Source organism: Neomonachus schauinslandi, chromosome 10 (genome assembly GCF_002201575.2).
Source record: "Neomonachus schauinslandi chromosome 10, ASM220157v2, whole genome shotgun sequence".
NCBI classification, from domain to species: domain Eukaryota; kingdom Metazoa; phylum Chordata; class Mammalia; order Carnivora; family Phocidae; genus Neomonachus; species Neomonachus schauinslandi.
In genome coordinates, this window is record NC_058412.1 from 120,642,792 (window position 1) to 120,658,242 (window position 15,451).

Consider the following 15,451-nt stretch of genomic DNA (forward strand, 5'->3'; position numbering starts at 1 on the left):
AATTCCATTCAACTTTGGGTTGCCAGGAATTAAATAAGTGTGTCCTTTAACCTGTCAGCCAAGTGGATGATTACAAAATATTCAATAATCCCTGTAAAATATTCAGTAAAACTGGAGGTGGCAAGCTTGTAACATTCAATTCTTCTCCTAGATTCAATTTAATCTTGGAGCAACCAGAAAATATAATTTCCTTGCAAACAGAATTTTGTGCATTTTTTTTTTTATTTCTCTTCATGATGTTCCATTGAGCTCTTGGTTTCACTGTGTGACTCATGATTGCTTTTCCTTGTAAATTTCCACTCCTTCCATTCTCTTAGGTTGTTTGCTATTCAGACAAAAGGAGAGAAAGCTCCAGAGACTGCTGAGAAAGAATGCCTATAAATGGGGCACAGCTATAAATGGGTTTTAGCAATCTTAAGGCCCAGTACCTCCAAGTGGCAATGCTTTCTTGGTGACTCCACCCTGAGAAATGGGGAGTTAGCTTGTCACCCCCAGTGTGCTGTAACTCTACCATTATCAGAGACAACTTGGTACATAAAGAACAAGGCCTTTGGAGTCTGACAGTCCTAGGCTTTACCTGGAGCCAATGACTCAAACTCGAGTGTGCATCAGCATCACCTGTAAGGCTTGTTAAAAACAGTGATGGCTGGGCCCCACCCCCAGAGCTTTGGCTTCAGTATGTCTGGGGTGGGGCCAAAGAAGTTGCTTCCGAAGAGTTCCCATGTGATGCTGATGCTTCCCATTTGGGGACACTCTGAGAACCACACAATGACTCAGTACTCAGTATCTGTGGACTTCAGTTTCTTTCTCCATAAAATGGGAAGAGTAACACCTGTGATTTAGTGGCATGGTCTTGGCTGTAGGCATGTCAGATCCTGGTTTCGGTTCCAGCTTTGCTACATAAAGCTATGAGCCTTAGGCAAGTTCCTACTGTTTAAACCTCAGTTTCCTCACTTGTAAATCATCAGGGACAATCATAACACTTATTTAATCTTCCCAAAAAGATAATGCACATAAAACACTCAGCTGGAAACAGGCACATAATTAATGTTCAATAGATGATAGCTGGTATTATGAATAATAATAATCTAATAATTAGTGCATTTTGAGGTTCCAAATTGGGAGGATTAAGTGAGCTCACTGGCTGACAAAACCAGAAATAAAAAATACCTCAGTAGGGTGCAACCACTCTGGAAAACAGTATGGAGGTTCCTCAAAAAGTTGAAAATAGAGCACTACTGGGTATTTACCCCAAAGATACAAATTTAGGGATCCAAAGGGGTACGTGTGCCCCGATATTTATAGCAGCAATGTCCACAATAGTCAAACTGTGGAAAGAGCCAAGATGTCCATCGACAGATGAATGATAAAGAAGATGTGGTATATATATACAATGGAATATTATGCAGCCATCAAAAGGAATGAGATCTTGCCATTTGTAACGACATGGATGGAACTGTTATGCTGAGCGAAATAAGTCAATCAGAGAAAGAGATGTATCATATGACCTCACTGATATGAGGAATTCTTAATCGCAGGAAACAAACTGAGGGTTGCTGGAGTGGTGGGGGGTGGCAGGGATGGGGTGGCTGGGTGATAGACACTGGGGAGGGTATGTGCTATGGTGAGCACTGTGAATTGTGCAAGACTGTTGAATCACAGATCTGTACCTCTGAAACAAATAATGCAATATATGTTAAAAAAAAAAAAAAGAAGATAGCAGGAGGGGAAGAATGAAGGGGGGGAAATCAGAGGGGGAGACGAATCATGAGAGACGATGGACTCTGAAAAACAAACTGAGCGTTCTAGAGGGGAGGGGGTGGGAGGATGGGTTAGCCTGGTGATGGGTATTCAAGAGGGCACGTTCTGCATGGAGCACTGGGTGTTATGCACAGACAATGAATCATGGAACACTACATCAAAAAGTAATGATGTAATGTGTGGCGATTAACATAACAATAAAAAAATTCTCAAAAAAAAAAAAAAAACCTCAGTAGGCTGGGATAACAGGATCAAATCTAATGAGAAGATATGGCACAGAGGAAATATAAAGTCCTTTGTCTGGGCCCCCCAAAATCATCTTTACTTGGGCTGAATGAGGCAACCTTAGTTGGAAGCCATGAGCTCTGCATTAGGTAGATATGTGATGGACATATGGAGGTTCACTCAAATGTGAGCAACGTATTCTGAACCCAGATTTGGAATCCAGAGTGAGGGTGATGGAGGCTCTCTAAACTTCCACTAATTGAACCTAATGCAGAGAATCACATCCATCTTGGAGACCAGGCACTCCATGGACACAGACCAAATGGAGACAGAGGTGCCAATCAAGATTTTGAGCAGATCAGAAAACAGAAAGGTATCCCAAAGGAGGCTGATGGCTGATGTGGGCTGCTCAGCCCGAGGGAAGGACCTGCAGGGCACACACATGGCCGCAGTCTGACAGCATGGGGTGGGAGGTGGGTACTGTAGGAAGAGAAAGACTGACTTCACTACCTTATGTGAGATCAGAGGGCAGACAAGGGCCAGCATATGGTTGCTGGCCAATACATACTTGGGCACAAAGAAACAGGAATAAATGGATGGAAGTTACATACAGCAAAATGCAGCTTAAAAGGAGAGAGAATTCACTACCAGAGGAATTGGAACCAGATATGGGCTCAGAGCTAGAAGATCTTCATTTGAGTTCCAGATCCATCACTGGTTCTCTGATTCACATATTCAAACAAATACTCAATGGGTATCAGATGGGCCAGAGAGTTTGGGTAGCGGTCAAGGTACACACTGGTCGGCGACCATGGAGAGCAAAGGAGTCCATGCTTAGGACTTTAGCCTTTCCCTCAGGGGCTACAAGGAGCCACTGAAGGGTTTTAAGCAGAAGGAGGGAGGGTCAAGTTGGAGTACTGCAAAGATAGGACAGTGGAAATGTATTAATGTATTCCATTTAGGATTCCTTATGACACCAGGATAGTAATTCCTACCCTGGTTGCAATGCTTTGAGAAGTAGAGATAATTCAGCATCTAGCAAAATGACTGCCCCAGCAGGTGCCAAACAGAGTGAAGGTATCATAAGCAATCCTTAACATCACTTATCATCAAGGGCATAGCGTCCCAAGGGAGGGTCACAGCCAGACCAATTTTCCCAGAGACCCATTTCTCCAGCTGGCTCAATATCCTCCTGACAGGGTAAAGGACTCTTCCTAAGGAGTTTAAGGCAACCTCAGCCATTATACTTTTAAAGTCATGATCTGTATTCCCTATCTGAATCACTTTAGTTATATAATATGTTCCTAAAATAATCAGGTTAAAATTCTGCCTGGTGCTTCCTTCTGCCCGGCCCATCTCTGCCAAGCCATTCTGCAGGGTATCAAGCTTGGACATTCCCTGATGTATCCACAAGGACATCCTTTTAGTAGGTCTGTGGGCTGAAGGTCATGGAGGACCATTAGGTTTCAGGATCACCCCTCCTTATCAGCAGCAAACATCTCTGAGGCCACAGCAAGCTCTGAGGCTACCAGATATATTTTTGGTTGCACTGGAGGTACAAAGTCAGGGCAAGAGTCCTATGGCTCTTTTTGCAGGCACGCTGCTATTGCAGCCCCTGTTGGGCTCTGCAAAAATCTTTGTTGTTGGAGCACCTGTTCCCCTCGTGAGCTGTGAGCTCTCTGTGCCCGGGGCCATCCCCTCTCTGCGTCTATCTAGGGCTTCATCCAGATCAGGAATGCCTGAGGATGGGGCCATCTGATCTACAGTCCCACCTCCTAGGAAGCTCCGATGGGACGATTCCCACAGATCCTGCCTGTTAGAGCATCCCCTGGGGCAGCTGCCTCCCTGCAGGCTCTCAAGCGGATAGAGGAACCAAGAGGAGGTGCTGTCCTCCCAGCTGGTAGGGCAATTCCCCTTAATTTCCTTTCTTTCCTTCACCTCACCTTATGGTGGGCAGAAAGCTAAAGGTTAGAGGGAAGACAAAGACGGTTTGGGGTTCAGACCTCACTATCGATTCATCATGTGACTTAAGGAAGATTTTTCAATACTTCAGAACACCAGTTTCAACTGTAACATGGGTTTGGTAATAAACATACCACTGTACAGGGTTCTGTGAAGACAGATGAAGATGCGTATTTGAATGTGCTTATCCCAGAGCCTGGCACCTTGCAGGAATCTGACTGGCTCCATGTCAGTGCCCAGCCCCGGGCCTCCATGTAGGACAAAGCTACAGCAGCAGCTTCTGCCCACATGGGAGAAAAGCTGGCTGGCCATGGGGAGAAGAGTGATGCTCCCCTTTTCTCCTAGCCGTCAGCAGCTACCGTTCATGGTCCAGGACAAGAACACTGGTTCTGCAGTCAGATAACCTTATTTGGCTTCTAATCCCATCCCCACTCTTTGTGTATGCGATGTTGGGCTTATTTATTTCAGCTCTCTAAAACTCAGTTCCCTCATTTATGAAGTGGGAATGATATCTAATTTATAGGGTTCCTAGGAGACTTAAGAGTGGGATTTATACAAAGCATATGGTCTAGTATGTACGGGGTGCCAACGAAAGTTACCTTCCTTTGGGCTTTTGCTACTAGAAAGCTCAGAACAAATTGCAATTTGAAAGTTACCAGCCTGCATATTTAGATTACTTTTTAATATAATGCAATTACATTTTAATCCAACCTGATCTTGATCTTGTCTTCATTTATGTGTTCCTGATCTTGATTATTTATTTCTTATTACTGTTTTACTTTAAGTACTTTTATTGGATATGTTCCCAAATTCTCTGCAGAGCTAGATGGATAGAATCAAATTGATGTCAGGAGAAACGGATCCTTAATATGACCCTGCAAATACCTATGTGATTGGGGCACGGAGTCTCTCTGAACCTCAGTTTCCTTGTCTGTAGAATGGGAGTAATAAAAAACCTACAAGCTATCTTATGCTGCATGAATAAGGATCTTTGGCTCCAGCATTTTGCAAAAGCACTTTTGTAAACTATGAAAAACTTAGTAGAAACACTTGTTATATGCGAGACACTACTTTATACATGCCTCAGAATGCAAACAGTGTATGTCCTCCTTGTAAGGGACAAGGGGTTAGTGATTTTCTTAGAATAGATAACATCTAAGGAAGGACCAGGTGAGAATGACCGCATGAAGCCACCACATGCCTATTCCAGACCCCCGGCATTAGGACACTTAAGGCCAGGACCCCTGGGTTCCAAGGAATAACAGCTAGGCTCTTATCTTTGTTCTACCTGGTTCCTGGAGGCCTGAGTGGACACATATGCCAGACCACCATCTTCAGTACACCCCCCAGGCCCCAAAAAAGACCAGACTCCCTCCTTTCCTTTCTAAGTCTCCCAGACACTCTGTACCTTCACTCTCTTTATACCTTCGATAAACTCTGTTTTCACCTCTTGCTGGCTGGTGTTTGGTTTCTAGCCTGTGCACAGCCGGGACCCTCTTGGCTGGTCCTGCGGGAAACCCTCTGGGTCCTCGGACCTGGCCCACCAGCATCACTATCACAGAAATTCAACAGGGATTTGTTTTGAAGCACCTTGATTTGGACTGAAAACGAACACAGAGACAATGACACTATGAACAGAAGATAAAGAAGACGATGTAAGCATGGATATAAAAAGACAACATCGGAAGAAAGATCCGGAAAATTATCCCAGTGAGTGAAAAATCTCAGGAAAAAAAAAATAACAATCAGGTACACATGGCAAGAAGATCAAAATGAGATTACTTAATAAAAGCCAGCATTGCTTCAAACCGAAGACAATGCACATTGTTTGTCCTTGAAATGTGACGTACACTCCTTTCTCAAGAATGCTGCAGCAAAGACAGGCCCAGTGCTGACAGGGCCCTATCACCCTTGCAGCCCGGAGGTCATTGTTCCATACAAAATCCAGAGGCTTGCCTGAACCACTGCGGCACAATTTAGCAGTCATTTGGAATAGAAAGCCCCAGAAAATCAACGTATGCAGGGAGATGGGGAGTTTAAATTAGGCAAGAGCCCACCTGTTCAATAGTGAAATAATTGCTCAGGGCCCATTCTTCTGTAATCTTTACTGATGCGGCATGTATTCTTGGGCTCTGCCTTTCTCAGTGCTTCCTCGACATTTGCAAATCATCTCAGGGCCTCCTAAAACTGATGCAGAAGCCAGGCAGTCAATTCCCTAATGCCGCGAAAATAGATTCAATTTTACATACATCAGGGTGATTTCAGAAGCAATTTCTACATCTCTAGTGTAAGCATTACTTACATTTTTCCCCCTCAAATCTCATCCCAGCGGTTCCACAGGACATTTTAAAAGGTACCTGATGCATTCCAGGGCATTAAAAAGAATCCCCAGGGTGTGTTTGTGGCTGTAGCCTGAGGACACCAGATGCACAGATAGAGTCCTAAAATATTCAGTGATTCAAACAAATGCAAAATTTCTTAATAATTGAGTATAATGCCAATTGAATTTTTTCCCTGTCTTTCTAAAAGCAGTATCATTAAAATGTATATGCGGGTATGTCTGTGTATATATGTTTGCCTGTGTAGACACGGGTATGTCTGTGTGCGTATGTATATTAATCACACACACATATCAATCATTTGGAAATATTGTCTCTCTTTATGTTGAAGATGTCTAATTAGATTCTACCGGATAGCTTTCCTCTTCCCCTCTGGCTGGCTAATCTACTGGGTCTTGGGTGCTTTCCTCTTAAGAGCCTAAGTTTTAGCCCACGGGGAAAACAGTGGTGATGTTTCCCCTTGAAATCCAAAAAATTGGTGTTAACCAGGTTTTCACTTGAGATCAGAAAGCTTAAGATCAAAGGCCTATAATTTTGAGGTCATGTATCTCTATAATATTTTTGGCATTCAGTGTTCCCAGGGCATTTTTATAAATGGAAAAAAGTGTGCCCAAGAATCTGGCCGATCCAGGAAAGGTTTTGGGTGAATGGGTATCACTTGGCCAGGATATTCTATCAGCTAGACTCGCTACTGAACTTCCTGGTCCTTGGGCCAAAAGCAGGAGAATCTGTGACAGGTTAATCCAGGCAGAGGTTCTCAGGGAGCTCCGGATGGACCTTTCTGTAAGGACACACCGAGCCCACTTCCCTGTCAACCCCCTGTCTGCCTCTCCTGGACACCTATGACACTTTCCCCTTTTCCCCTTCCTGAGGGAAGGTATGAATCGCTGTGATTCATCTGCGTTGAGAAAGGAAAGAGGACTGGCTTCGTGGGCAGGCAGACTACAAACTTGCTCTGCTCTCTGAGGAAAACAGAAGTTAAATATTTGCTCATGAAATAATCAGTATGCAATGTTAGATTTTATCTTTGAAGCTATTACACAATCTTAAGAAGTGCGCAGACTTAGCGTGGCCAACAACAGGCAATGGAATAGCGTTTGTCTGCTGATACAACGCAAAGGCAGGTATATGATACCACCCAGGTCAAATTTTTGCCAACATGTTGATCTGAATGTGATCATGATGAAAAAAATTCAGATTAATGTGGATTGTGCCACATCCTATGGGACCACTGGTCTAGACTTTTTTAAAAAGATGTAAGCAGCCTGAAAGAAAAAATAAAGGAGGGAGGGCCGTTCTAGGTGAAAGGTGATGGAGAGACATGATGACGAAATATAATGTGAGCACCTTGACTGGACCCTGGATTAAAACAACAACAACAACAACAATTTGCGGGCCACTGAGGAAATTCAGCTGTAGACGGTATATTAGATACTGAAATAAGGTTACATTTCTTGGGTAAGATAATTTTATAGTGGTTATGTTGAAGAGCTGTCCTAGTTCTTAGGAAGCACATGCTGAATTCTCTGGAGATAGAGTGTCATGATGTCTGCAACCTACTTCTAAATGGTTCAGAAAATTATATATATATATATATATATATAAAATATATATAGTATATAGATATATATAGATACACACACACACACGGAGAGAGAGTACATGTGAATAATTGGTGAGTCTAGGTACAGGTATAGGAGGATTCATTTTACTATTTTTTTCAACCTTTTTATAGGTTTAAAACTAATTTCTTTCCTAAGGCAGCCTGTCAATATTTGAAAACGGCTATTGCTTCCCCAAAGTTCAGGGTTCTTAACCAGTGTGCCTCTAAGAACCATCTAAATAGCTTTCACAAAATCCACATCCTACCTTACCCCTCATCTCCCTCCTCCTCTTCCCTCAGGAGATTTCGATTTAGTTGGTAAGGTGCACAGCCTACATATGTGTTCTTTGAAAACTTTCTCAGATGGGTTCTGTGCTGCACATGAGGTTTGCAATCATGGGTCTGAGTTACCCTCAGAACCTGGATCCATCGGGAATTAGCTAGGTCACTCTGAGAAGGTCAGCCAAATGCACGGAACTTTGGATGCCTTATCTACAAAAGGGGACCAATCATACAAAGTATCTTACAGGGCATGGAGAGGACAAAGATTGTCAATAAATACTTGTTTCCTTTCTTTCTTCATTTTCTCATGGGCTCTCACCACCCCAACTTGATCATACCTATGTGATTTTTACACATTATGGTTTCTTCCATTTGCCATTGATGTAGTGTGTGGAGGACATTTGTCTATGCTCATAGCCCTTTAGAGTTTCTGAATTCCCCAATCTGGAGCAGAGGCTGAAGGATCCACCATTTCTATTAAAGCCAGGAAAAAGACTGGCTTAAAGAAAGATGAGAACAAAATTTAGCTCTCTTGAGTAGCTTTAAATGTTGCCAGTCCTGTAGTTCTCCTTTGGACTAGGGTTAGTCCTGAAATCTTAGCCACTTCTGTTGGCTTGGGATCCTGTATCCACTCTGAATGAGGGCTCAGGGGCTCTTGACTGAACAGCACTTGGAAACACTGGCTGTGATTTGGACCTGGCCAGGCTTTCAAGGCCTGGCTTCCAGGTCTGGATATGTTACTCATCAGCCCTGGGACATTGGAGAATTTGCTTCTCTGAGCCTCAGTTTCCTAAGCACTTAAAACAGAGATAGTAATAATCCATGATGCACCTACCTTACATAGTTTATATGAAACATTGTTTTGAAAACTGTAAGACACTCAATTCAGTGTGGCATGTTTTTCTCCTTATGGGCATAACCATGTCCTCTTTTTTTTTTTTTAATATTATTAATTTTGTGAACAAGTAGTTAAGATGGCCTGCCCCCACTTCTACCTGCTTTGGGGGACAGTCTTAAATTCTCCTTTTCCCTCAAGATGGGCTGCCCCAAGTCTCTGCCAGGGAGAACCTTCCTGGAACATGCTTGGGAACATCCCAGGGAAGCATCCTGAGCCCATGCCCTTTAGCATCTGACCACTGTGAGGGGTCCACAGCAGAGGTACCAGGGTCAAGCTGGACCACGGGCAGTCCCTTCCCCTTAGTTGACTCAACTTACTGAATCCATTAACGTCCTGAGAGCTAGAGGAGAAGCCTTCATCATTGCGGCTGGTGCTGAGCTTGGTGGTAGGTTTGTCAGCTGAGGCCACAGGCCCCATCTCTCTCTGGGCTCCACTCTGTGTCTCCTTCTGCTTCTTGGCCAGCTTCCTTTGGGACATGTGCAAGGGGAAAAAAATCACAGTCAGATGGTTTCAGTTGTATTAAAGCATTGGGAAGACCAGATTGCTCTTCTTCCCCACTCATCATCCTCAACCCCCAAACCTGGCTCATTCTCCAGAAACAGTCATGGTGGGTCCTCCAATGCCAAGGTGGAATAAGCCTAAGACCTCCTGAAATCATTAATGGCTTTCCTTCACTCAGAAATTTGAGACTTATCCTGGCTCATCTCCAACAATAGGTATGTTCTTTACTTGAACTTAAAATGGGAAATCAGTGAGACTTGGCATGATGCTTCCCTTGCTCTCCTTCCAAAGGGGGGAAGAGGCCAGATTGATCTTTCTGTTCCCAAGGCTCTGAATGAGATTCACAATGGAGTCTGACGTTTTTCAGGGACAAGATTACAAAATAACACACCAAACAATGGTAGACTGAAGTAGGGGCTGTTGGTTGGTGAAGGGTGAGGGTGGGGGTAGTTAGTATTGTAGCTCAAAGGAGAACACCGAAAGCTGAACTGGATGCCTAACTATTCTCATAGGAATAAAAGACCCTCAGAACCAGATGGTATTTATAATAATACTAGTTTAAAGCAGTGGTTCCCAAACTCTGATGGAAATTAGAATTATTTCAAGAGCTGATAAAAGCACACAGAGGACCTGGTTCATGAAGGCAGGACAGGGGCGAGGCCGGTGTGTGACCACCTAGTTCCCCAGGTCATTCTGACATCATCACTGGAGGTTAAAAAAATTGGTTTTGGCCAGGAAGGCCCGGGTTCATATCCTATCTCTGCTGGCTGCATGACCCCACCAAATTCTTTAGCCTCTTCAGGTTCTGAACTCATCCTCTATGTATTATGAAAAACAACTAGACCAAACCCGTAGGGTCATGATGATTAAATGGGATCAAGTGCTAAACACATGGAGCACAGTGCCTGGCACAGAGAGAACATTCAACACTTGGCAACTGCTATTCTTGTGTTTATGTCATCCTTACTGGTCCAACCTCATTCTAGGAGACCCACCGTGAAATCCCTGGATATAAAGTGGTAGAGATTTTGATACCTCCCCAGGCAACTGAAGGGTTAAAAAGTTCTCCATATGGATTTCAAATCTATTTCTCTTAAATCTTAACTGATTGTTCTTAGATCATTAGAAATACAAAAATATGACTAATACCTCTTACCTATAATAGTTCTTCAAATATTTCTAAAAAACCAACACAGTTCCTCTGAGATTTCCCCACATTTCCAATTCTAAATACAGTTATTTTGTTCCTGTGATGTGGAAGGCAATGGGAATATTAAATATCTGGGGGGTAAATTCTCAGGTCTCTTGCTCCGTTTTCCATAGGTCTTGGCTTCAACTTCAATCTTGATCACTCCTACCTCAGCATGGAAACAACAGATCTCTCAGACAAGTCAAATTCAGCACCATGTAGGAAATAATTTTCCAAAATGGAGACTGCTTGGTCACGAAATAGGCAGTTCAAGAGGTAATGATCTCCCTGTCAGAGGAGGTATGATACGAAAGAATAACCCTAGACCTAGAAGTATTTTAGGGGAGTTCATCTAGGATCAGTTCTGGTTTGACAGTATGATAGCAACCCCCTATACAGGGGTCCCTCAATCTAGGTGCAGACTGCACAGAAAAATGACAGATGGCACACTCAAGTGGGGATAATTTGGGAAGAGTTTATGTGCAAAAGGACTACTGCCAAAAGTAAGAAGGGTGAAGGGGAATGCAAGGTCCACTCTAGTGACAGATGAGCTGTTGGCCACCATGTGTCCAGAGGGACAAGCAGAGGCAGCAGTGACCAGAACCCCAAAGGAGAGAGTTGTGAAGACAAGAGAAGACCACCGGCCCAGAAGCAGCAGCATCTCTCAAGGGATCCAGCTGGTCCTCCCAGGGAGGGAACCAGAGACATAAACACCCTGACTACATCTTCCCCTCTCCCCCTGACCTCCAAACAGTGGCTCTCATTAGCTAAAACCAACTGGAAGCCGGAGGCATGGAGTCCATGTCAATCTAGCTCTGGAAGCAGAGGGCAGAGTGGAGAGGCAGGAAGAGCGAATCTGGATCCAGGAAATGCCCCCCAACAAGAGGATTTTATCTCTCTGATTTGGGCCACAATTTGAAGACAAATGTAGCCTAAAATGGAATTCTTTTTTTCTTTCCTTTCTTTCTCTTTTTCTTTTTTTTCCATTGGCCTGAAGAAAGAAGGACCCTCAGGAAAAGGAATGTGTCTTTTGGTTAGGATGTTTTGGCTACAAACATTGTGTTCCAGTAGTCAGAATCTTTCTGACAGACAGAAACAACAAGGAGCAAAGCATTGGATCATTTGGGCCTTCTCTCACCATTGCCAGGCAATCAGACTGGGGGGAGGGGGAGCACCAGCAAAAGAGAAATGAGTGGGTCTACTACTGATGACATTTTGAAATTTTATTCTTCATTTATTATCGAAAAGGAGTGTTTAAAAATGTATATGTGACCTTCTTAATCATAAATTTGAAAAAATATACAGCAGATCCGTTGCCTCTCTCTGAGCTCTGCTCACACTGCACCAGCAGGAAATAAAAGGAAATCCAGTAAGAAAGTTAACTTTAAAACTAGAAGTGAGTGTGTACTAGTGGCTTTGATATTTCCGTAGGGGCAGAACTCCCACCAGGGGTAAAATAATATGGAGAGAGTTGTCTTAGGCACAAATCATTTGCTTCCAAAGGAATAATAATAATAATAAAAGGTCTCGCTGCATCTATGAAAAATGGCATTTTACAGAAATGTTTGGGTAGCTCTGAAAACCTGGATAAAAAATGAAAAATTGAGTTTCTCCAAAACATAGGTATTTAAAAACTGGACAGCTAACCAAGTTATAAAAACTCAGGAGTATGGCATGCTTAGTATTTAGCCCATGTTGACACTATGTGTTCGTGGTAATGATGATGTTCTATATAAAAATGTATAGACAGGTGTTTTAGCAACTGGCAAACACAGCTACAAAGTGCAAATAGAAGGAAGGAATATAGAAGGAAATAAAACACAAAAACCATAGTTTTGGGACCTATCTTTATTCTATCAGAATTCAAAATATAAGTATTAAAAAACCCTTTTGGTAATACAGGAAAAATCATGTTTATTCCTATAACCACAGAGCCTAACTGAGTCCCTTCCCTGTTTTTCCTTAAAAGAGGGGAAAATCCAAGCCTATGAGTCGGGCATGAAAGACCCTCAGGCTATGGCTCTAGGCTTCAACTCAGCCTTATCTTCCATACACACCTCCTCTTAGGAAACACCACCTACCTGTCTTCATCCCCCAAGAATTCCTCAATATTCTATATTCCCTAATGTGTCCCCATTCTTCTCCATTGGCCACCTCCTCTTCATCCTTCAAGGCTCAGCAGTATTCAAATGTCACCTCTCCTTTGAGGTTTCTCTTGCTCCTCTAAATAGATTTGTGGTTTTCTCTTCTTGGCTGACTTATCCGCTGTACAAATATTTATTGAGCACCTACATGTACTGGTCTCTGCTAGCTGTAAGACCACAGTGACAAGAGCCAGACACGACCTTGACCTTCAAAAAACACAGACACTACTGGCAAAAACAGGTGCTAAACATGTAAATACAGAAACAAATATAAAATCACAAAAGTGATGAAAGCCAAGGAGGAGAAATGCATGGAGCTATAAGCATGCCAATAGGTGATTTGAGCCCTCTCAGCAGATCAAAGAAAGCCTTGTTGCCATGTCAGCTAAGCACTTGTCTAGTTGAACTGAAGTGATTCAACTCTCCCACCCACTAGGGCAAGAACCTCTTGGGTGAAGGGCTTTTGACTTCTTGCACCTACTCCCATTTCTTGCTAAGTGTCTGGCACATAGCCAGTGCTCAATAAGTTTGTTGTACAAATTTATATTTAAAAGTCTACAATTTGAAGTGCAGAAAAAATTGCCATCCTACTCCGACTGCAAATTATAACCACTTTAAAAAAAGATACATACAAGGAATGAGGAAGAAAAACTTGCACAAAATTAGTTTGTGACCTGAAATATTTCTACTTATGAATATTTTTGGCTGACAACTTAGCATTTTCTTCCGGTGGTTATCATAGAATTCTTGTGATGTTTGCAGAATTAATGGAATGTTTACAGAAGTCAGAATTTTTTTTTTCACTTAGAGCCCATGGAATAGCCATAGCTACAGAATGTTTTTTAAAAAATCACATAAAATGGTTACATGATAAATAGGATAGTCACATAACTCATGGAATCTTCAGATCCTTCAAGACCCAAGTACTTCTGACTTCTGAAACTTGGAATTTTTTCTCTAGCTGTTCTGAGATTCTTGCCAACTGGGTCACAAAATTTCACCAGCAGGGGGTACCAAAAGCTGGTAAAAAGAGAACATGCATAAGCCTATCTATTCCTCTGCAGGGATATTTCTAGAGCTGAAGAATGTTTTAAGACCTAGCAATCCAAAGTTTACTGTTTCTGACAGGTGGGGACAATGTGATGTGACCATAGCTCTTGGCATTCTTTCTTCTAACAGATCACTCTGAGGTCTTTCTGACCTTTGCTTGTTAGCTGAGTGAGGGTAGGTGGCAGGGGATATGCCCATGACGGACCTTGAGTCCTATGATTTATTCTGAGCACCACTCTTTATAAGGGACAGTGTCAGGTGGAATGGCTCAAGAGAGAGGAATGCAAGGCTGTGAAAGGTTCTGAAATCATTTTGAGAGAAGGAGCATCTGAAACGATGGGGATTATTTCTCAAGGAGAGGGAATATTCAGGAATGCTCTCTTCACACATTTGATGTCTGGCTCTGTTGTGGCCCCAGGAGCAGAATTAGAAACAGGTTGGCTTGACACAGGAAGAAAGAACAAAGTAGAAGTTCTTGGGTCTCTTTCAGAAGTGCCTAATACCTGACTGTCCTTCCCATTTCTTCTTCCTTGGTAATCTTCTCTACATCTTTTACATCCCAACCAAATGTCCCCCACTCTTAAGGAAGTCTTTGTCTCCTTCCCAAAGTTAGTAGTTTCTTCCTCTTTGCTCATTGATTTGTTGGAAAAATATTTAATGAGCACCTACTTTGTACCAGTAGCTCTTAGAAAGAGACCATGATGTAAAAAGCCAGGCATGATCCTTGCCCTGCTTAAGCTTTTGGAAGTAACAAGCACCCCATCCCTGGAAAAGTTCAAGTAGAGACTGAGAAGCGACTTGGAAAAGAGGCGGTAGGGAATTCCACCATCTGGATTCTGCAAAACCCTTGAATCTGTTCTGGGCTGGGAACAGGAGGCTCCAGCCAACGGGGGGAGAGTGTTGGGGGTTCCACCTAGGGTTTTTCCCTACATGTGAAGAGCTATGCCCATGCTCCTGGGGAGACACGGATAAGGCACTCTTTCTTTTCCTCCCAGGGATCTTCCTCTGACCCATCCTCTGTTGGTATCTCTGGATAGATGTTCTGGGAAGCCACAAAGATTGGAACACTGGAGCCAGAGAGAGATCCTCAGCCCGTAGGAGGTGGACAAAGAAAACACAGAGCTGAGACTCTACTCCTATTAAAAACTGGCACTGTACCCTTTGAAGCTGGGGTGCTTCTGTGCTGGTACGATCGGATCTTTAAAGTTATGCATCAGAAGTATAAGGGAACTGTACCATCCTCTCATTTTATTCAAGAAGAAACAGGCCCAGACAGAGGAGGGGCTTAGCCAAGGCACATGGCACAATGGCAGAAGCCACGGGACCCAATCCCTACTTTCTACCTGCCAGCGCAGGACACCTGTTCTAACAATCCTCCACCTCTCTTTTCGGAATGAAATTAGAAGTGCAAATTCAGTCCATGGTATACATGGTTCTAGTCCCTTGTGAATGCAGCAAAACCTTATTAATCCAAACCTCACTAACTCAGAATTACTG

At 43.1% G+C, this 15,451-nt stretch overlaps 1 protein-coding gene across 1 annotated transcript in view; it reads right to left on the bottom strand.

Annotated features, from left to right (window-relative positions):
- The window catches only part of PTPRT (protein tyrosine phosphatase receptor type T), an 831,114-nt gene that overhangs the window by 124,330 nt on the left and 691,333 nt on the right, over positions 1-15,451 (bottom strand). The window contains exon 16 of the mRNA XM_044919044.1: positions 9,388-9,536. Coding sequence (XP_044774979.1) covers positions 9,388-9,536 — 149 coding nt within the window. The remainder of the gene's footprint in view (positions 1-9,387; positions 9,537-15,451) is intronic.